This window comes from Hoplias malabaricus, chromosome 4 (assembly GCF_029633855.1).
Source record: "Hoplias malabaricus isolate fHopMal1 chromosome 4, fHopMal1.hap1, whole genome shotgun sequence".
Taxonomy (NCBI): domain Eukaryota; kingdom Metazoa; phylum Chordata; class Actinopteri; order Characiformes; family Erythrinidae; genus Hoplias; species Hoplias malabaricus.
This window is the reverse complement of record NC_089803.1, coordinates 55,260,686-55,283,441: the sequence shown is the minus strand read 5'-3', so window position 1 is coordinate 55,283,441 and position 22,756 is coordinate 55,260,686. Positions and strand designations below refer to the sequence as shown.

At 37.2% G+C, this 22,756-nt stretch overlaps 1 protein-coding gene across 1 annotated transcript; it reads left to right on the top strand.

Moving 5' to 3' along the window:
• Positions 1 to 681: 681 nt before the first annotated feature.
• LOC136693710 (pendrin-like) lies at positions 682 to 22,557 on the top strand. The gene is made up of 21 exons (XM_066666846.1): positions 682 to 843; positions 6,534 to 6,712; positions 6,949 to 7,088; positions 7,167 to 7,277; positions 7,382 to 7,584; positions 8,374 to 8,538; positions 8,686 to 8,838; positions 10,339 to 10,421; positions 10,818 to 10,965; positions 11,738 to 11,851; positions 12,954 to 13,031; positions 13,184 to 13,279; positions 14,564 to 14,670; positions 16,408 to 16,477; positions 16,612 to 16,704; positions 16,846 to 16,941; positions 17,386 to 17,646; positions 19,159 to 19,213; positions 19,540 to 19,685; positions 20,066 to 20,149; positions 20,241 to 22,557. Exons 2-21 carry the CDS (start codon positions 6,594 to 6,596, stop codon positions 20,262 to 20,264), a joined length of 2,346 nt encoding a protein of 781 aa, XP_066522943.1. The 5' UTR covers positions 682 to 843; positions 6,534 to 6,593; the 3' UTR covers positions 20,265 to 22,557.
• Positions 22,558 to 22,756: the final 199 nt, after the last annotated feature.

Genomic DNA, 22,756 nt, shown 5'->3' with positions numbered 1-22,756 from the left:
TAAAGAGAGCCTCAGTGAAACCTAGTGGGTTGAAAAGAGGTTTCAGCACGGAGGCAGGTTCTAGAATAAGTATTTGTTGGGGGTTGTAATTAAACTCTGCAGAAAAACAAAAAAACTACATGGAAATTTATAGTGGCTGGTAAGATTTTGGAGTTTTATAGAGGTTTTCACAGGTGTTATGTCATTACATTTCTGAAAGTATTTGTCCTTAATCATTAATATTTATTAGGCAGATATTGTAGTGGTAGATATTTGAACACCAGCTTAGTTCAGTGTATATACTAACTGTGGTCACTTATACCTCCACAGGTCTGTACACAAACAGCCTGAACCCCCTTTTCCCACCATCCTCACAGACATTTGTTCTGCCTGTCAATCTTTCAGATACACACACACAAAAGCCATGGACTACATACTGCAGATAAGGCTTTGTTCCTGTGACCCACCTATACAGACACATTCACACATTCATCCTTCTTCACAAACAAACACACAATAAAAAGGGACAAATACTTTCTCATGTGATGAAGTGACAGCAACCGTTGGCTGGGTGTACACTGTGGGCTCCTGATGTCATCCCTTCCAGCTTCCTTGATTTCCACAACCGTGCTACACCTCCCACAACCCGACTTGGCTTATAAAGGGCAAAGACAGGGATGCAGGACCCACTCTGAGAAGGACAGGCAGATAGGGCAGGAAATTACAGCAGAGAGAATGGGCCTACTAATTCACAAACTTTAACAGCATTATGCACACAAGAGAATGAGTCAATGCTAAGTCATGGGTGGTTTCTTTTACTTCCATTTTCAACCTGATACCAGATGCTGAAACTGGGATGGACAGGTAAGTTAAGCTCCATTCATTTCAAAATACATTGACACTTGGATGAATGAACTTCAACTTATTGCATTACTTGACGCTGTACTGGATTCACTGGATTTTATGTGAAATTTAAGAAAAAAAACGAAAGCAAATAAGTTTCCTACCGAAGTAACAGATTGAGAGGCAAGTTTCTGAGATGTACATTTCACTCTAGGAGACAATGAGATCAATTGTGTATGTCGTTCTTAAGGTTCTGATCCAGTGACTTGTGAACATTTCTCTAATGATAGGGAGGCTACTCGCTTTACTCTGGATACAAACCCCCTTATTCACTCAGTGCTCTGTATTCTACCCCTTCTTTACTTTCCTAAGCTCAGAGAGGTTTCTTATATCAATAGGTGCAGCTTGCTCAATAGAGACCTGTGAGAGTGGTTGCCTTTTGACTAGGAAAGGAACAGGGCTTTTTTTGCGATAGCATATAAAAGGATGGGAGTGGTGGGCTGAGGGCACTGAGTTGTCTTTGGGAGCTGTTTGATGACATGGGACAATATCCAGACAAGCTGGACCTCTTGGTGTTGCTCTTTCATTTGCCTATTAAACAGCATCTTAATAATGAATAGGCGAAGGTTAAATAAGCACATAAATTTGAACGATTTAATGCACACAGGTTGTGTATATTCTTGATTGATACAGGATTATATCCTATTCCAACTAGTCTATGTGGTTTTACACCACCCTGTTCACAAACATAAATCATAAGTAACATGTATTATTAAAAGTACTAACTGGGAATTCTGTATTTTTAAAGGTTCTGCAAAATTAAGTTATTCAGGGTGGTTTGAAGAGAAATTCCTATTTCTGTATAAACTTATAGTCAGAAGTGTTCACTGCAGTAGTGATAAAAATCAGAACTCTGAGAAATCTAATCTACAAAGTAAAGTAAGCTTTTTTCACCACATTAATTTTACCATTATAAACTTGTAAAACTGAGAAAACACATGAAGATAGACTTGCCGTTTTGAATAATAATTAAAGGCACCAAAACACACCAAACTTCTCACAGACAGTCACTCAGAGAAGGACACAAACCCCTGAAGCCGTGTGACAGTTGCACTACCTGCTGCGCCACCATGCTGCCCTCACTAGAATTATGTTATTCATTCATTCATTGTTTGTAACCACTTATCCAGTCCAGGGTCGTGGTGGGTCCAGAGCCTACCTGGAATCACTGGACGCAAGGCAGGAACACACCCTGGAGGGGGTGCCAGTCCTTCACAGGGCAACACACACACTAACACCTACGGGCACTTTTGAGTCGCCAATCCACTTACCAACATGTGGTGTTTTTTTAATATTGTTAATTCAAATTTAGATTTAAATATAAAGCTTCAATATACAAGATATGTCAGTGATCCTATACAAGTTGGACATTGTTCCTGACCTTTTGCTCCTGACCCGGAAATTTTCTCTAACTACCCCTGACACTAGTATTCTTACATCCTGATCTACTGACCTTTGTATAACATGAAGTATATTTGTTACCAGGAAGGCTATATTCATGACATGGTTAATCTGTCCAAGGTGCTTCTTCTAGTTCATATTTGCTAGTTTACTTATTTACTTACATGCAAATTAATATAGCCAAGTAAGGCTACAGCCCTTTGTATGCATTTATGGTGTGTCAATGCCTAATCCCAGCTAGCAAAACTGTATCGGTTGTTCCTGCCAAATCACGCATGCCGAAACAAAAACACTCGGTCCGATGCCGGCACGCGGAGTCGGCATTGTCTCAAGTCCTAGTCCTGCAAGCCATAACTAAATCGCGATAACCGGACCACGACCGAGTTTGAGCCAGAAGCACACCATAAGTACCGAACTGCCCAGATCTGGTTCATTATCAGTTGTAATAGTTTATTTCTATACAACCCCACCACTCTCCCTTCCCTCAGAAAAGGATAGAATCAGGTTCATGGAGAAATTACTGATTCATTAAATAACAACTTACACTCTTAGAAAAAAAAGGTACAATATTGGTCACAAGAATTACAACTGTTTAAAAGTCCAGTTCTGTCCCTTAAAGGTACATTGGATTCTCTTCTTCAGAAGGAGAGATACATGTTTGCAATCTTTCATTATAGAAATGTGTCATATACATAATAAAAGTCCTGGAGATAAAACAGGGTGTATGAAATAAATACGATTTAAAAATCTACAATTATAATACAATTCATTATCTGTAAGCACTTATCCAGTTCAGGGTCCCGAGCCTACCTAGAATCATTAGGCGCAAGGCGAGAATACACCCTGGAGGGGGCGCCAGTCCTTCCCAGGGCAACACACACACACTCACTTTTGAGTTGCCAATCCACCTACCAACATGTGACTCTGGGAGGAAACCCACATGGACACAGAGAGAACACACCAAACTCCTCACAGACAGTCACCTGGACTTGAACCCACAATCTCCATGTCCCTGGAGCTGGGTGACTGCGACACTACCTGCTGCACCACCGTGCCGCGCAATTATGTTGCCTAATTAAATGTAAAAATATGTTCCCTTGAGGGTACCACCACAGTGACAACATTTATGACAGTGTATTTATGACATAGTTTTTAACGCCCAATTCGATGTATTGAGATCAGTAACTGTGCTTTTCATACAACCTTGAAAAAATGAAAAACATACAGCAATTGCAATGTATACAAAAAGCATAAAATCAATGAATAGAAAATAAATTTGAAATTGTCAATGTTATGATTTCCTAAATCCAATTAACATTCAAATGCAGTTTTTCAAAGAAAAAAACCCAAAAGGTTTTCACACCCTAAGAACTGCTATTTACTTTCAGACATTTCTTTAAACATATTTAATTTATGTACAACACTAAGGCCATCAGGCCAAATAATAAAACACTTAAAATACAAAAATAAACATTTCACCAGTAGGTTTGGAAAAGTAAAAAATAAAAAAATAAATAAAAAGAAGATGGCAGAAGGGTACTTTACAACAGTTTGAGTTTCCTCAAATGTGTGGAAGTACACATTTGATACTTAGGCTTAGATTTATGGCATACATCAGTTCCATCTACAGTTTGCAAGCCTCTGCAATGTTGTGTCAATACTTCACTGCCCTCAACAATGATGGAAATATCAGCTGTATCCTCATCTCTGGCAGCCTGGACAACAGGGATCTTCAGGATGTGCAGTGTAGTGAAAGAACGCTAAAGTGTACTCACCTCAGTTGTACTCCTGGTTGAATTTTCTGTTCACTTTAATATTTTCTTTTCTTTAGAAATCTTTAATGAAAAACTGTAAACTGCATATACATGCAAATTCATTAACTACAGAACTTCAAATGTGGCAAGATTATCAGGTTATATGCTACAACTGATGCTAAAGATCTCATCTAAATAACTTAAATTAACCTCTGATCTGCATTTCTCTCTGCCCCACTAGCTTTTTTTTGCTGCAATCCATCTTTACATAACTATATAAAGAAAATGAATTAGTTCATATTCAGTTTAAATTTTGAAATTTTTATTTTACTTCACAGCTCCAAGAAAAAAAAACTACTTCACATGCTTTTGTTTCTTTTTTCTCTCAACAAATAGGCATCTATCTTTTTCAATATAACCTCCTTCAACCCATTAATCACAAGCCCAAAATCAGTGCTACGCCCTAACAAAGAATTATTGTATGTGGAATTATATTTAAATGATTACATTACACCACAAACCAGCACTGAGATTGAGAATGTATTTTAATCTACTTAACTACTTTATGTCTTCTTAATGTGTTTATTTTTTTTATTTCTTATACTGAGGGAAGCGGTTCTATGTGACTTAGCTAAAAACTCACAAAAATGTTAAAAATGCTGAAATACTTATAGGATGAAGCTGTTCTCTGAGGCTGGTGAGAGCTGCTTGCGTACAGCGTTCACAGAAAAGAGCGCGAATCTTCACCGTCTTCTTCTTCTGTGTTTTTATAGCGTTTCACTTCTGCCACCTTCCGGTTTCTCATTTAGAGTTCATTAATTTTAAAGCTGTCCAGTCCAGTTGTCTACAAAAACTTAAATAAGAATTTCCTCCCTTCAGCACTGCACGGTCTCCTTATTAACCCTATTTATCATAATCATTTCGTGTCTCGTTATATCGGTTTTCTAAAATATTGCAATATTAACAGAGCTTACCTATAACGGTATGGCCTTTAACAATTCAAAATAATGATTCTGTTTATTTAACATTCTTTACATCAAAGTATTTAATAAAATTCTCTGAACAGTGTAGAGTGCTAACTGCAATGGCAATCACCTCACCAGCTGTCAGTGCCAATGCGCAGCCGGAATTGGGCCAGATACAGGGTGCCGCATTCACACAGAGATGGCAGCCAGCCGACAGTGTCGAGCCTGAGCCAGAATTGGCCCAGATCTATTTTGTTAGCTGGGATGAAGCTTATGGGATTTTGAAGCTGATATTAGAAATACTGCCTGACTGACTGACTGACTGACAGATACCTAATGTCGAAACACGCATGCGCAACTAGAACTGTTTATTCAGCCGTATTTCACAGAGAGAACTTAAGGTGGCGCTACTACCCCACTACACCGTCTGTTAGTTCAGCCATATTTCACACTCCAGTTCGTGAACTAAATTTGGAACCGTTTGGTGACCTAAAGAAGGGATTTCTAAATGGCCAAAATGTTGCTGTCTGCAGGCTTTCCCCCGCCCCATTTCTTGCTATAAGCCCTAAATCCTTCATTAAAATGTTCACTTTGATGATGTTGTTGAAAGGTGAGCAGGAGGCGCGAGGGTTGAAGTGTTCAAGGGGTCAGAGAGTTGAGAGCTGAATTGGGACACACTCGCACTGCTTCAGCGCTGTAAGTTCACCATTCACCACGGTGAGCAGCTCAGTGTTTTACTGGAGCCTTGAGCAGAAATGTGTTGAACGTTGTTGAGGTAATATTTATCATAGTCTCTTATTTATGTTTGGAGAATGTATCTGTGTCTCAGCCTTTTGTTTTCTACTATATATTTAACAAATAGAAAGTCATCTTTTCTGCCCTTATAAAGACACAAATACATGGACACATCTCACCGTTACTTTATGACGAGTAAATTACACCTGCACAGGCTTTTGTTTAACTTTACACGAGAACAGATATAATCTCTGGATTATTAAAGCCAGAACACCAGAGCGAGCTGTTACTCAAAAAAAAAACAAAAACAAAAAAAAAAAAAACAAGGCTGTGAATTTGTTACAGCACTGTTTTATCAGTCAGACCCTTATAGAAATGTAAGTCAGTAATAAATATCTAGTTCCCAGCGACGCCCTGTTCCTTTATCAGATATAGATTACTTGGTTAATAAAATGGTTTAGCTGCTTGGTTCAGAAATGTTCAAATCTTAAATGTTAAAATGTTATCTTGTTGCTTTCTGGTAACTGAGTTGCTTTAATGTCATCTCAAAACAGTGCTTCAGTTTTGTAGCTTCGTATGAACAGAAAATAACAGGCTTTCAACAACTGACAAGATAAACTATTTTTATAGTTTGTTATTATTTGTTATTATTGTAAAAAAAGACATTGATATGAAGCACCAAAGCTTCTCCAGACCTTACAATGTCAAGTGTATGTATTTTAGGCTTTCCTGTTTTCGAAATACCAACACTTCTGTGACAATAGCTATATGGCTAATGGCAGTCTGGCAAAACTAGGCTTGCCTAGTTTCTCTTTGCTCTTGTTCGTCTGTCTTTGGAAGCAGGTTACAGTGCATCATGGTTGGGTGTTACTGTGTGTCTCGACCTATATACTCTAAAAATGCTTTTGACGAGGATAATGAGAACCAAATCCCAGAGATGAGGAGCTTCAGAGAGAAGCTCATTGCTTCCTCCAAGTGAGTTAACATTTTTAAATCAGCTTTTAGGACTTGGTTTAGAATGTCCATCAGAAGCATCTGCTGTGTGTGATCTTCTAAGCTAGTTCCTGCATCCTAGTCTTATGAGCTGAATCAGATACACATAACTTATAAGGACTCTAAAACTTGAACTGGAAACATTTTTAGATATTTCCACAGCTCTGTGCATACTAACATACTCTTTGTAATTGCATGCTGATGAATGATTGTTACAGATGCTCTAGTAGTCGGAACAAACAAGTTCTTAAAGGACTTTTACCAATCTTGGACTGGCTGCTCCAGTATCCAATCAAGTTGTGGCTTCCCAGCGATGTCATTTCTGGAGTCAGCACGGGACTGGTGTGCTGTTTACAAGGTAAACATTTGTAGTACTATGGCAAGCAATATAATATTTGTTGTGAGCTATGGAATATTTATTGTTTTTCCCCTACAGGCTTGGCTTATGCACTGCTGGTATCTGTTGGTCCAGTGTATGGACTCTATGCTGCTTTTTTCCCAATTCTCACTTACTTCTTACTTGGAACCTCAAGGCATATATCTGTGGGTAGGTCATTGGGTACTTCAGAACATTTAAAGGTTTGTTCAACTTTCAAATGTTTATGTTGGTGTGAGACCCTAATGGATGCATGTGTGTCTGATCCTGGACAGGTCCGTTCCCAGTCACCTGTCTGATGGTGGGATCTGTGGTTTTGACTCTTGCGCCTGATGAGCAATTCATGCATCCAGGGAATGGTAGCATTGTGAATGGGACTGGGCTTGAATCAGAGGCAATGGAGGTGGATATTAATGCAATGGAAGCTCAAAGAATTGTAATAGCTTCAACTATGACTGTATTGATTGGATTGTTTCAGGTAAGGTTTATTTTGCAAGCAAAGTTCATATGTACCAACACACAAACAGAATGATTCAATGGAAACAGTCAAAACTAGGTTAAAATTTTATTTATTCTAAGTGAAAATATTTATTGAGCTACATTAACAGGAATGTCCTTAGCATTGCTACTGACTAAACAAGAACATGTTCAAATGTTAAGACAAATCAAATAAACTTCTTTTAACTGATCAGCCATAACATTAAAATAACCTATTTACTATGCTTATTTTCTATTTTATTATCTCAGCTTACCATATTTGCACATTTTATAGGTCTACAGTTACACACTGTAGCCTGTATGCCAATATTGATTGGATATTTTTTGGTCGGGGGGCTATTCTCAGTCCATCAGTGGCACACACTAACACACCACCACCAATTTAGTGCCTGCAGTGCTGAGAATGATCCACCACCTAAACAATACCTGCCCTTTTGAGGTCCTATGGGGATTCTGACTCATTGAAGAACAGGGTGAAAGGCAGACAAAGTTTGCAGAGCAGCAGATGGACTACAGTCTGTAATTGTAGAAGTACAAAGTGCACCTCTATAGTAAATGGAGCTGATAAAATAGACACTGAATGGAGAATCTAGGTGTTCGTTTTAATGTCCTAGCTGACCAGTGGATATAGCACATTTTAAAGAAAGCAGGTGTAGCGACACAGCTATATAAAATAAACCTAAAGTGGTACATGAATGTGGACAAATAAGAGGTGTAACTTGAATCAAGCACATATAGGTTGTATCAATTTAGTGTTATGTGTTTTTAGTTGGGTATGGGGGTGCTCCATGTGGGATTCCTGGTGCGGTACCTGTCTGACCCACTGGTAGGAGGATTCACCACAGCAGCTGCTTTCCATGTGCTCATTTCTCAACTCAAAATGGTTCTGTCTGTCCCCACTCACAGCCACAATGGCTTCTTCTCTATTGCCTATGTGAGTATTACTTTGCACTTGAGGAACACTTGCTACCTTGTTTAGTCTCTTCTTTCTTTTAGACCAGCTTTGCCGAAGTTTTCAAAGCAGTGTCTACATGCATTGTCTACATTGTCTTATGACATTAATTTGCATCTGTGATTTCAGGTTCTTAGAGATGTGTTTCAGAATATTGCACAAACAAATATGGCTGACCTGGTTGCTGGTTTAATAACCATAGTCACTGTGATGACAGTGAAAGAAATTAATGCCAAATTTCACCATAAGATTCCAGTTCCAATTCCTATTGAAGTCATTGTGGTACGTATTTGTTTTTACCTTTGACTTTACTGATTCATCATTAATGGTGCTGAATGTAATTTTGGAGAACAACTGTTGATATGGGTGGCATGGTGGCGCAGCAGGTAGTGTCGCAGTCACACAGCTCCAGGGACCTGGAGGTTGTGGGTTCGATTCCCGCTCTGGGTGACTGTCTGTGAGGAGTTTGTGTGTTCTCCCCGTGTCTGCGTGGGTTTCCTCCGGGTGCTCTGGTTTCCTCCCACAGTCCAATAACACACGTTAGTAGGTGGATTGGCGACTCAAAATTGTCCGTAGGTGTGAGTGAATGTGTGTGTATGTCTGTGTTGCCCTGTGAAGGACTGGCGCCCCCTCCAGGGTGTACTCTTCGCCTTGCGCCCAATGATTCCAGGTAGGCTCTGGACGCACCGTGACCCTAAATTAGATAAGCGGTTACAGATAATGAATGAACTGTTGACATTTTATTTAAACAGCATAACAAACACACCACTTCTTTCAGTTGCTCTACCTCCCAAATTCATTGCCAAAAAAAAAAAAAAAACAGACACTGGGCTTGCAGACCAGACATTATACGCTAAATGGCGATTCAGAACACCTACCTTTTATCCAAACTCGTGTTCATTTTAAACAGCTCCACTTACCATACAGGAGCACTTTGTAGTTCTTTACAGGCTGTAGTCCATCCATTTCATGATGCTCTTAATTTGCCAGGTCCCCCAGAGGGGCACGATAGAACAGGTATGATTTGGGTGGTGGATCATTCTCAGCACTGCAGTGACACTGATGTGGTGGTGGTGGTGTGTTAGTGTGTGTTGTGCTGTTATGAGTGTGTCAGAAACAGCAGTGCCACTAGAGATTATAAAGACCCTACTGTCACTGCTGGACTAAGACTAGTCCACCAACCAAAAATTTCCAGCCAACAGTGTTCTGTGGGCATCGTCCTGTGTTAACCGATGAAGCATTAGAGGATTAGAAACAGGTGGACTAGAGTTTGTAAGTGTAGAACTACAAAGTGCTCCTGTATATTCAGTGGAGCCGATTAAATGGACAATGAGTGTAGATACAAGATAGGTGCTCCTAATCTACTGTACAGCATAGAATGTACCAGATACACAGTCTCCCCTGCCTTCCCACTCCCCCGTCTTGTGCAGGAACACAAACGCCCTGTTGATGATTGGCTGGAATGGTGTTTTGTTTCTCAATGAAGTCATATTGTTTGTTTCCCATTTACAGAGCAAGGGCTGAGTATGAACATCAATTTTTTTTCCAGTAGAAAAACAGGCCAGAGAACTAATGAAACACTCGCTAATTTAATGTACTGGTTTGAATACAGCACAGTATGCAGCACCTTTAGGCTCTTTTAATTAAGCAATAGGGTTCTGAAGTGAATAGGTTAGTCTTTATTGTCATTGCTCATAGCACAGTGATATGAGAATATAAGAATACCTAATAAAATATGAGGACTTTTTATTTGAAAAATATATAAGACCTTGTCTCTCATAGACAGTGGTTGCTACAGGGATCTCCTATGCAGTGGACCTGAATTCCCGCTATGGCGCCAGTATTGTTCATAGCATCCCAAGGGGGTGAGTGCACTTCCGTGGCATTTCCTATTTCCTTTTCAGGACTATGTGGACACTCAGGATCTTTTTATTAACAAATTATTATTATAATTTTTTACAAACATATTCAGCAGACGCCATTAGAAATCAGTGGGACAGTGAAATGTAATCTCTGGGACAATGACATGGATAAATAGTTTTCAATAGTTGTCCAATATAAACAAGAAACAGTAATGTAAAACACAGTTTGCTAAGCCAAATTCTAATATCAAAGCTGGCGCTGCAGAGGTCCTGAAGTTTATAGGGAAGAGGAAATTTATTTAAGCCCATTTCATCAAAACAAGTGGTTGAGGTGAAAATATAGACCTTATGAGATTGTTCTTGTTTGTGTGAATATTTGCACATTTTTCTATTCAACAGATTTGTACCAGCCCAGTTTCCAAAGATAGAGCTTTTTGGGAATATTGTAGGTTCCAGTTTCTCCACAGCTGTGGTGGGATATGCTGTTTCGGTATCAGTGGCTAAAGTCTATGCAGCGAAGCATGACTACAAAATCGATGGTAATCAGGTATACAAACCTTAATGTGGCAACCTCAAGATAATTTTACATAATACGCTATATGTCTAAAAGTATCTGGATATTTCTTCTATTTAATTAATTTAGCACACTTTGCTGACACGCAACTTGTATAATTGGGGTATATAGTCCTCAGCAGGCTGTGAAACAATAAAGATGCACCATCCAGTACATTTGAGTTGGGTTGGCAGGGTTTATGTGATCCAGAACTAATCATCTCAAATCAGTATCTTTACTGGTACCTAAGAACAGTGTTCAACCCTCTAGGGTAAAGCCTTCCCAAATGACTACACATGACTTCCCTCAAATTGCTGCTGCAAAAGAGGGTCTCTTCCTAACTCCCTGTTCGTCCACAAGAAATGTTGGATGAGCAGGTGTCTACAAATATTTGAACATATAATTTATTAGTTTATTCATGGATAGTTTGCCAACTGAGATTATTCTTGTGTGGTTCAAGCTTAATTGTGTGTTTAAGTGTAAGCTTAACTGTCTGTGTAAAGGTAATTTCCTGAAATTAAGAGCTAGTCAGATAAGAGCTCTCTCACAGTAAAAAAATTCTGTGACGTAAGGGAGGGAACACATTGACCGACCTTACAAAGGTCACCTTTGCCCATCAGAACAAAGATAAAGAAGCTGGTGGAAAACAGTGACTCCCATCACTGTGGAATGTAGAACTATGTAGCTGAATACACTCTCAAATCTGAAACTGTTTCTCCAGTCGAAACTGTTCTGTTAAACTAGATTCTCCCTTCCTTCCTGACAGGAGCTTGTCGCCTTTGGCATAAGCAACATATTCTGTGGCTGTTTCTCAGGCTTTGTGGCCACCACTGCACTTTCACGCACAGCAATACAAGAGAGCACCGGAGGGAAGACTCAGGTACAAATACCCATACACACATACAGTATATAGCAATATAGGACAGTACAGGGGTCAGATGAGTTTTGATATAGGGGATCATGTTCTTTGACAATGCATGCATGATTCCAAAATCCTACAAAACACCAAGGCAAAAAAATCCTGCCTGTTTGTATATACTGTTACACAAAAATAAGACAAATAGAAATCTAGACTATAATCTAATTTTCAGACTTGTGCGAAATAGGCATTCATTCTTTTTCCAGAGCTCTAACTTCCACTCTGTTTCCTGGGTTTACCAGAACAAAGAGGAGTTTGAGGCTACTCATAAATTAGTAGTGCCAATAAGTGTTTGAAAAGCTACAATCAGTATTATCCTTTTTCAGTTATCCATTTGTCTTGAAATTCTTAATGGTTGCAGTACTTTTTACGTCAAGGAACTGCTTGGGCTAATGCTGCATAGTATGCACATCACATAACATTCATTTCTTTTTTCTTTTCTTTTGTTAGACTATAAGCATATTTTTTTAACTGTTACTGTTTTTATTATGGAACATAATTAATTCTTCATCATGTTCAGGGCACCAGTACATCACAGGGCATCACACATAAATACATTCATTCACACATTCACATCTATCAACACATTTGGACAGGCAATCCCCCTATCAGCCAGTGTTTGTATTTATTTATTTATTTTTGGACTGTGGGAGGAAATAGGAGCACCCATAGGAAATCCACCCAGACATAGAGAGAATGTGCCAAACTCCTCACAGACAGTGACTCGGTTCAAACATACAACCCTGAAGCTGTGTCCTACAGTGCAAATGTTAATGCCTAATTCTTTAATTGTATTACATCAGATTGGCCTTGCACAGTTTGACTTGCTCCAGACCACACATTCCGCTCAAGACAAATTTGCAAACTTACACGTCAAAATGCATTATTTTTATTTTGGAAATACACACACAACCCACTAAAAGAATGTGGAGATCAGAGACACATTAACACACAAAATATATAGTGGTACCAGTGAGTATGGGCTGCAGTTCCACATGAAAACGGAAAATGGATTCAGAGAGTACACATGGATTGCATAATATTTGCTTAAACTTCTGTGTAGGTGGCAGGGTTAATATCAGCTCTGATGGTACTGATTGTGATTGTGGCTGTTGGACCTCTACTCCAGCCCCTACAAAAGGTATGTATTAGGGAATAGAGAAAGGCAGATGTATGAATGCATGTATGAAGATGAAAAGCCATTGAAAACAGAAACTATATACAATATCTATTTGGTCTTGTCTAAAACATATATTAAATATAAAGTTAACCTAAATAATTTCTGCCTTTTAGTCAGTGCTGGCTGGCATTGTAATTTCCAACCTGAAAGGCATGTTCATGCAAGTCTGTGACGTGCCTATACTATGGAGGCAGAGCAGGACAGACTGTGTGAGTGTTACAGATATGGCAAACACATGGCACAGAACACAGAGACAGAACATTATGAAAATTGCTTAAAGTATCATAAGTGTCAATAAATAATATATAATGTACAATACCCTTTTTCAGGAAAGTTGAGACATGTAATAAATGTAAAATGCAATAAAAACTTTTGAATTTTTTTGATTGAATCACACACTCTATTAAAAAAGTCTAAGTTGGGACATGGGTAAAATAAGTGAAAATTTCTGAAAAGTTTTGAAACATTACACTTAAAGCAGGTAAACATAAAATTTATAAAAGGAGCGTTCACCAAATGCTCAGTTTTTGAAATCAAAAATAGGATGTTGCTCATCACTTGACACTAAACATCAAGAGATATTTTTCAAGCAGTTCAAGCTGAAATATTTTCAGTGCAAGATTGTAAAGAATTTTATCATCTACAGTACTTAATAATTGTGAAATGATTCAGAAAATCTTGAGACATACTAGTACATATAGGGTAAGACTGGACACCAGTGTTGAATGAACATGAGCTGCATATCCTCAGTTAAGAAATTGTCAGGCTACAGTGAGAAATATAGCCACGTAAACATGTGGGCTTGGGACTACTTCAGAAAACTTTGATCACTTTATAGAGTGTACCACTGCATCAGGAAATGCAACTAAAACATTATTACCCAGGAGAAAATCACACATAAATTTAATAAGGAGACTCTAATGAGTTTTCTGGGTCCAAGATTATTTGGTCCAAAAGACAGTGGATGTATATGTGTTGCAAATATTGGGTTTTTAGACTGATAAATGCTGCCATTAAGGGTAGAATGGGCAAATCATTCAGTATCCTCAGTTCCCAGATAATTAAACAGTGTTATTAAAGGGGAAGGTGATGTAACACAGCAGTAAACATGCCTCTGTCCCAACTCTTTTGAAGTGTATTTTGCAGGCATACATTTTTAAAGTTGTTCATATTTATGATCAATCAAGTTGTTCCATGAAAATATTGGAAATATATTCTATGTGCTATTGTCAGTTTAATAAATGTTTCAGAGAATCACACATTCTTGTTTAAATTGCATTTTACAGATGTCCCAATTTATTATATATTTAGAACATTGCACTACAATATTCCTACTAAAGTTTTTATTTTACTTTCAACCCAGTTTAGTGGTCTGTAGTTTAAGTAAGTTTATGTTACTACTCATACTGCAAAGAATTTCATACTGTAAAAAAATAAGTGGAAGGAAAAATGTAAAATGAATACACAAAATCTTTCATTTCTCTTTCACACAGTTCATTTGGGTGTTTACATGCATTTCCTGCATAGTTTTGGGGCTGGACGTGGGTTTGCTGACAGGCGTAGTTTTTGAATTGGGAACTGTTGTGGTAAGGTCACAGTTGTAAGTAACTTTTTCTGGATACTTTTTACTTTAAATTAATGCAGGGGAAGAGCTAACATCCCAGTCATCACTGTAATGTTATGCACTGTTATGTTATGTTTCATAAATGCATTTATAATCATATATGCATTTTTTATGTATTTTTGAACTTCATGAAAACATGCATATAAACCCCATTTCCAGAAGTGCTGGGACATTTTATAGTATGCAAATAGTGTCTGTGACTTGTTCTCTTAAAGCTTTATTTAACTGACAAAATTACAAAGAAAAGATTTCCAATATTTTCACTTAACAACTTGGTTGTATTTTGCAAATATAAACACATTTATTATTTGATGCCTGCAACACACTCCAAAAAAGTCAGGAAAGAGGCATGTTTACCACTGTATTACAACATCCTTCCTTTTAACTGCCCTTTTTAATCATTTGGCAAATGAGGATACTAATCGTTAAAGTTTTGCAAATGAATTTTTTTTCCTTCTTGCTTCTTGCACCTCTTCATACTATGAGAGATTTTGGCTTTGGCATCAATTGCTGATAACAATCTAGAAGGTCCCTTTCATTGTTAGTATAGAAAATACATCCATTTTGTGTAAAAACACAGGCATTTAATAAATTTGTTTATATTTACGAAATAAAATTCAGTTGTTCAGTGAAAAAACTGCAATTCTTTGTGCTTTTTCAGTGAAAACAAATCAAGAGAATGAAAACAGATTTTAAGTTTTATTGCATTTTTTGTCAGTGTCCTAACTTATCTGGAAATGGGTGTTGTAAATATGTTTAATGTAAACCACAGTGTGAGTTAGTTAGTGAAAATTAGGGGTGTCAACTTTTTCCCCAGGACATAAAAGTAAAGCCGTACAACACAGGTGCGTTCTTCGGTGAAGTCTTATGATCCATTTTGACTTTGTGTTTTGGACACTGTGAATGAAATCTAATCTAAGCTCAAGAAAGTAATCAGACATTTGAACTAATGTCAATTATTAAATTATTCAGCCTTCAGCACACATCAGTTAATATAGTTCTATACACTAAACAACCAGATAAATCCCTGAGTTCCTGAGTGGAAACAAAGAGCTGTGCTTATTATAAAAGACAAGACTAACTGTGTCATCACAGTCACAGTCACACCAAAGACTAATAAACTGAAATGATAAACTCTATACTGGTGTCAAAATGCATCTCTACATTGTCTTACTGCTCATCACTGAGCACAGTATTAGTAGATAATATGTGACATTTTATATTGCTAATAAATTGCCAAGCCAACACAGGAAATGAAAGGGCAGACTAACATCAGGTAGCTAAACTGCAAATTCAGGCAAAAACTAGGAACTTATGTTGGCATTCATTTATATGCCATTCACACAATTTAATTCAGATACTTAATAATTTACATTAACACACAGTGCCTTTTCCGGCTGCACAATGGCAACCTTAATGAGAATGTGATCAAAGGCAGGCAGGTGTGATGCAAAATGGTATGGTCCAATTTAGGAGTGTCTGAAATTGTATGCAATGGAAAGTTGGTCATGCAGCATATCAAAGAAGACCAGACTTTACACAGAAATCGACTGCTGCTATCAGATTTGCAATAGCAATTTTGCAGTTGTTATTCGGAAGGTATCAACACAGAAAATTAAAAACTTTTGATGTCCCTTAGAGGTAACTGAAGATGGAATGCTTTATTTACTTTCTTTATTTACGTTATTACTAATTGCTTTTTATTTCATCTAGTCCTTCCTGTTCAACAATTGGAAATATACCTGGCACAGATATTTACAGGAATATAAAAGATTACAAAAATGTAAGCAACTTTGTACATTCATTTATTTTAATTCATTTTTAATTTTAATTAATTAAGTGAATTGTTATTGTTACAAATCATACACTGTTTTTACAACCTATTTTAACCTTTACAAATTACCGTTTCCCTTTCAGATAAATGAGATCCCTGGAATAAAGATTTTCAAATGTAACTCTCCTATCTATTTTGCCAACATTGATTACTTCAAAGAGCAGTTAAGAGATACTGTGAGTTGATTTTGTGCTAATAATATTTTAACTAGTTTTGTTTGTTTCATAGAGACATCTATTTTCAAATGCTGATTTGCAAGTTTTTACATTTGACTGTTATGTTTCTTTTATTTGTTATCATGCAATTACACCAAACAGGTTGGATTTGATGCTGTACGGGTGTTCAAGAAAAGGAATAAAGCACTAAAAAAGATTCACAAACTAATAAAAAAGGGGAGGCTAAAGATCACTGAGGTACATAGCATTTACATACAGAGATATGGATAGTACGTTTTCTATTTGGGAACTCCACTAACCTACACTAAATAAAAAAATATCTGCTTAATTGAATAATTAATGCACAAACTCTCGTTGACAATTAGGTAAATTGTTACAGATGTGACACCTGATATTTTTGGGTATTGTTTTGAGTTTGTTCTGACATTTTTATTTCATGCAGTGTAGAAAATGAAAAATAAATAGTTTTTTCTTTTACTTAGAAAATTTAAGTGAACCATAGCAGTATGGAAAAGCAAGCAGCTGAATTTGTGCCTGGTGTCACACAAAGTTTGCCCTTGTTTATTTATAGCAATGTAATATATGATAAGGTGTATAAAGTATACTGTGTTTTTCATTTGATAAGAAGTTAAATCTTGTGTAACCTTACCTTACGATATAAGTGACTGATGTCTGCTGCAGAATGGTTTGGTGCCAGTAGCCCCTCTGGGTGTAGACAATGAGGCCTTTGAGAGTGAGCGTGACCCTGAGCAAGTGGAAGATGAAGCTCAGCAGGATGTGGAGAGTAGGTCTCGACAGGACATTGAAGTGGAGGTGCAGGTGGACTGGACATCATCTCTGCCTGTCAGTGTGACAGTTCCTAAAGTCAACATCCACAGCTTGGTATTGGATTTTTCTGCTGTCTCCTTCTTGGATGTGATGTCAGCAAAATCTCTCAGACTGGTAGGTCTCAATTCTGACTCAGTTCTGGGCCAGTTGAATAGAAAGCCAATTGCTCATAATATATAACCTAATATAACCCACTAGCTTTGTTATGCCAGGATCACTCTATACGAATGTAGCCCAATAACCTAAATTTGCAGTATCTGATAACTTCAATATAGGAACCATAAATATAAGCGTCTGAGACGAGGAATGGTTGTGTAGTTTGACATAAACTGGGAACTGGGACTCCCCGTGACACCCTGACAAAAAGTCTAGCAAGTGAGTTTTTTTTTTAATCTTTTTGCCTAGTCTGACATGTCCTACAGTATGTTCCTAGACAACTACCAGTAGGAGGATAGCTCGCTGTCTGGTGCACATATGTAAACATATATGTAAAGAGGAGGGATTGACAGTTTCTTGACACACCTCCCCAATGACCTCTGAACTCACGCTAGGATGTGAATGATGATTACTGCTGTCCCAGATGAAACTGCGAGGAGAATGCGAACATGTAATGTTGCCAGTCTCCCAACCAAGACATGGCATAAATTATATAGCGCTAATGTGACGTAGTGATCAGCATGAAAAACAAAAATATTATGAAGTCTCATCCTTGCATTAGTCATTTGTTACAGCTATGTTATTGTTATTTTAAAAAATCATATCTCCAAATGTGTGGCACGGTGGTGCAGCAGGTAGTGTCGCAGTCACACAGCTCCAGGGGCCTGGAGGTTGTGGGTTAGATTCCTGCTCCGGGTGACTGTCTGTGAGGAGTTGGTGTGTTCTCCCCGTGTCCGTGTGGGTTTCCTCCGGTTGCTCTGGTTTCCTCCCACAGTCCAAAAACACACATTGGTAGGTGGATTGGTGACTCTAAAGTGTCTGTAGGTGTGAATGTGTATCTGTATGTCTGTGTTGCCCTGTGAAGGACTGATGCCCCCTCCAGGGTGTACTCTTCGCCTTGCGCCCAATGATTCCAGGTAGGCTCTGGACCCACCATGACCCTGAACTGGATAAGCGGTTACAGATAATGAATGAATGAATGAATATCTCCAAATGTTATAGGAGAAGATAATTATATTTGTTTCAGACTATTCCAGAATAAAGGTATTCTAAAATTAACATGGTGATTTCAATTTTAATTATTGTCACATTCTGCAAGTAAACAACATCGATATTAACTTTGTTAATCGATCAAGTAAATTTTTTTATCAGTTATTTATTTATTTTCATTGTTAGCAATAACACAGAACTCTAATATAGAAAAGTAAAAAGAGTGGGGGTGATTGTTTACATCTACCAACCCCTCCCTACCTTGGCACCCCTACCACATGGCCAAGTAAATACAATTTTATATGTATCAGTACAAAGGCTTTTTTTTGAGTGACAGACAATGCTACACTGTGTAACTGGTTTAGTGTAGTCTTTTTCAGATTACAAATGTTACATTTATTAAGAACATTGTGTGTTTACTGATAGCCTTCTCATAGTTTCGTATTAGTCAGTGATTTGTCATGCCTTTGTCCTTCACAGGTCATAAAGGAATTTATACGCATCGGAGTCAGTGTCTTGATTGCAGGCTGTGACGGTATGTTTCATGTCAGCGCTTCTACTATAGTTAAGGAGGAAACATTCCCTTTGGATTTCTTACTACATTGTTGTAATACAGTCAGTTTACAGTATTTCTAAACAGTTCTGAATTTCTGTTAGTGTTATGTTTGAATAGTGCATCATTGTTTTCCATTACTGACACATATTTAACAATATAACAAAAAGTCAGAAATATACTAAACTCTAAACAGTATAACATATTTTACATTGTCATCATTATAACAGAATGTCTTTGACTTTGACTCTAAGTGTGCCACCTATCCTGAAATGTTCTAAATATCTGAACATCTACTGTTGTTCCAGATGAAACTGTGAAGAGGATGGAAGCCCTGTGTTTCTTTGATGACGTAGTGACCAGAGACTTGCTCTTCCTTACAGTCCATGATGCAATTCTCTTCATCAAGCTGGAATCTTCTAATGGGAACGTATCTGACACCATGGTAGATAAGGCAGGTTGAAATTAAAATAATTAACTTATTGACTTGAATCCAGCCTTGCAACACATGATATGAGTCAAGGTTCACAGTATGCATTTATAATATAAATGATATATTCCTATCATTCATTTAATGTTGGCATGGAGTAAAATAGGGAATATGATATTACAGCAAAAACCTTTTAACTGGGGTTACAAGACCGGCTTCATTTAAGCTCATTTTGCAAGCTCCTCAGCTTCTATATTCAATTAAGATAATCTCATAAGTAGTTTTTTTTCTCATAACACAATGATCAGACATCTAGGATAATTCTTTTAAGCTAAATACTAGCAAGAGTTAGTGTGTAGTACTTGAAAGTGATTTCCTCACTCAGTACTGTTACATATATCTAGATTTCACAGATGCAGGTTAACAAACAGCCACTTCCTTTTACTGACAATGAAGACCGGATAGAGACCTATGACAACCAGCACTTGGTGAGTTCTCTGCAATTAGTAATATATCAATGAATTACATCAGTGTTGCAGATGGTAAATATTAACTAAAGCATTTCAACATTGTTTTAAGGCCATTCACGGACTCTCAAACTGAACCGGAGCAAATCACACTGATTGTTGGACTCACTGACTTCAAGTAAACTTTTCTGGATAATAACAAAATGCCTTAGAGGATATAAATTATCTATGGAGAGAAAATATTTAGTTCTGGGTGGAGTATCATTTCCTTCTTCAGAGATTGAAAATAGAATTAAAATACAACACCATTAAACATATATACTCACTAACATACTGCAATAGTTTAACAGTTATCCACTGATTTTTCTCACTTTTTGTTGTGCATTACAAACCTTTTTGAGCTGCAAAATATAAGAAAATCTCAAAGTAAAAACTCAAGGCACATCCATCTCTAGAAGAGACAGAGAATCTGCATGTAAACAGTCTGTTTCCTTCAGTGTCAAACTCTGTCATACCCTCCCAGAAAGGAGAGAAGGGCTGAGAACCTTGAATAATCAAAGAGTAGTAACTAGGGCATTTGTCTTTGCCCTGCATGCATATAAAATAAATCCAAAGGTTTATAGATGTTCTTAATAAGTGTACCCATTGTGGAAACAAACATTTAATTATATGCACACAGTATGTACAATCTCCATAAAACACATGGAATAAAATGGGACTCAGATTCAAGTGCCAGCTAGAAGAGTGAAGCATTGAAACTGCATACTCATGAGTGATGTAGCAGCATCCAATAACTTTTTAGGATCACTAAATTTTCCAGCACCTAAATTTAATCATGTAAAGAGAATGGAAAATGGCAATTCTGCAACTGGGGAATAAACTCAGTTTTATTATATTTTATTATAACCTACTTTTATTTCAGATGAAATGTTAGATGAGCCAATGTTCACAAAAGTTTGGCATTACATGTGTATATTAATTTGCTCATGTTCTATTGATTTTATATGTTCATAACATAAAGTAATATTTTATATAACGTGACTGTGGAAGTTTATGTGCACATGCCATGATAAATCTATGACAGTATTGCACTCAAAGTAATCTTATTTTACATTTTAATGATGTTCTCGAAAATATATGGTCAACCTGGGTTATAAAGGACTGCAATACATATGAATATCAGTTCTTTGTTCAGTACTTTTTGCCTAATGTGTATTTAGCTGAGGTGGGTAGTGACTAGTTGCATTTACTCAGTTACATGTACCTCAGTAAAGTTTGCTCACTTCTACTTTCTAGCCATTCACATGGAGTTACTAATTCTCTACTCTGTGTTTGAATTCATTGTGTTCTGTTAGTTTAGGACCTGGACTGATTTGGTAATGCTCACACCTCTTGCAGTTTATTTTAAAATGATCCCCAAAAATAGAAGAACGGATCTTAACAAACTTCTACTCTGCTATTTTCTATTTTGATAGATGCAGAATTTGCTGTTTCCCTGCAGTTCTATAGCTAGCACAATTACATTTCTGCCATGCTATTTAGGTACTCCAACTTCAGCTGGTTTTTCACACAATCTAATGCATGGTCAAACATAACTTGGTATTTGTAGTGCAGCAAGATTAAGTAGGTTAAGATTAAGATTAAGAATATACTTCTTGTCATTTTCTCATATTGCCATAGCAACACCATCTGTACATTTTATGAGTAGTTTGACAGCTACTTCTCAGTTTCTCAGACATTACTGTTTTTAAATCCAAAATTTTGGACTTTGATTTTTATATAACACAAATTTCACTCCTATGGTATGTTCATCTATTTATCACCCTGTTAATGTCTGAAACAATCAGTATTATACAATTTACCCAGCTTAAACTTAAACTTAAAGCTTAAAAGGACACGTTGAACTAAGTGTACCAAAACAATGAAGGATGTTACTGAAAGAAACAGACTATCACTGATAATCATAGTATCAAATGTGTGGCATAAGTAGGATTAAAATAGGGCTTGTTTGGTTTAAATCTGTATCGTTTGTCATTCAATCTTATCATGTTAGCTACAAAGAATCATTGTGTATTAAACCACCCATTCTAGTCTTATCTGTTTTGCACTGGTGTTTCCAAAGTCTGCCAGAAAACCTTAACACCAGAGTTTGGCTCACTTACAAATAAGTAAGCTTCTAATTTAATGTACTTTGTCTTTGCATAGTTTCCAAAATAAAAATAGCTGAATTATTTTAACATTTTATATTGTAACCTTTCCTTACATTTGTTCACAAAAAATGCCAGACATTTTTTTTAACAAACAAATGGTCTGATTTATTTTATTACAAGTGTAATCTGTTATAGCCACAGAGGAGGGACATGGTTGTTTAAACATTTATCCAAATGATGTTTTAATAAAACACATGCCTTTTGTTGAAATTTTTCTGTTAGTTACTCTGAAGGTCTCCTTTGTGCATTCCTCTTTTCACATTCAGTAACTGTAGCTAAAAGCATTAATCACACAAGTAAACATACACTCTCTCTCTCTCTCTCTCTCTCTCTCTCTCTCTCTCTCTCTCTCTCTCACTCACACACACAAAGACACACACACACACACACCCAAAGACACACACACTCACACACACAC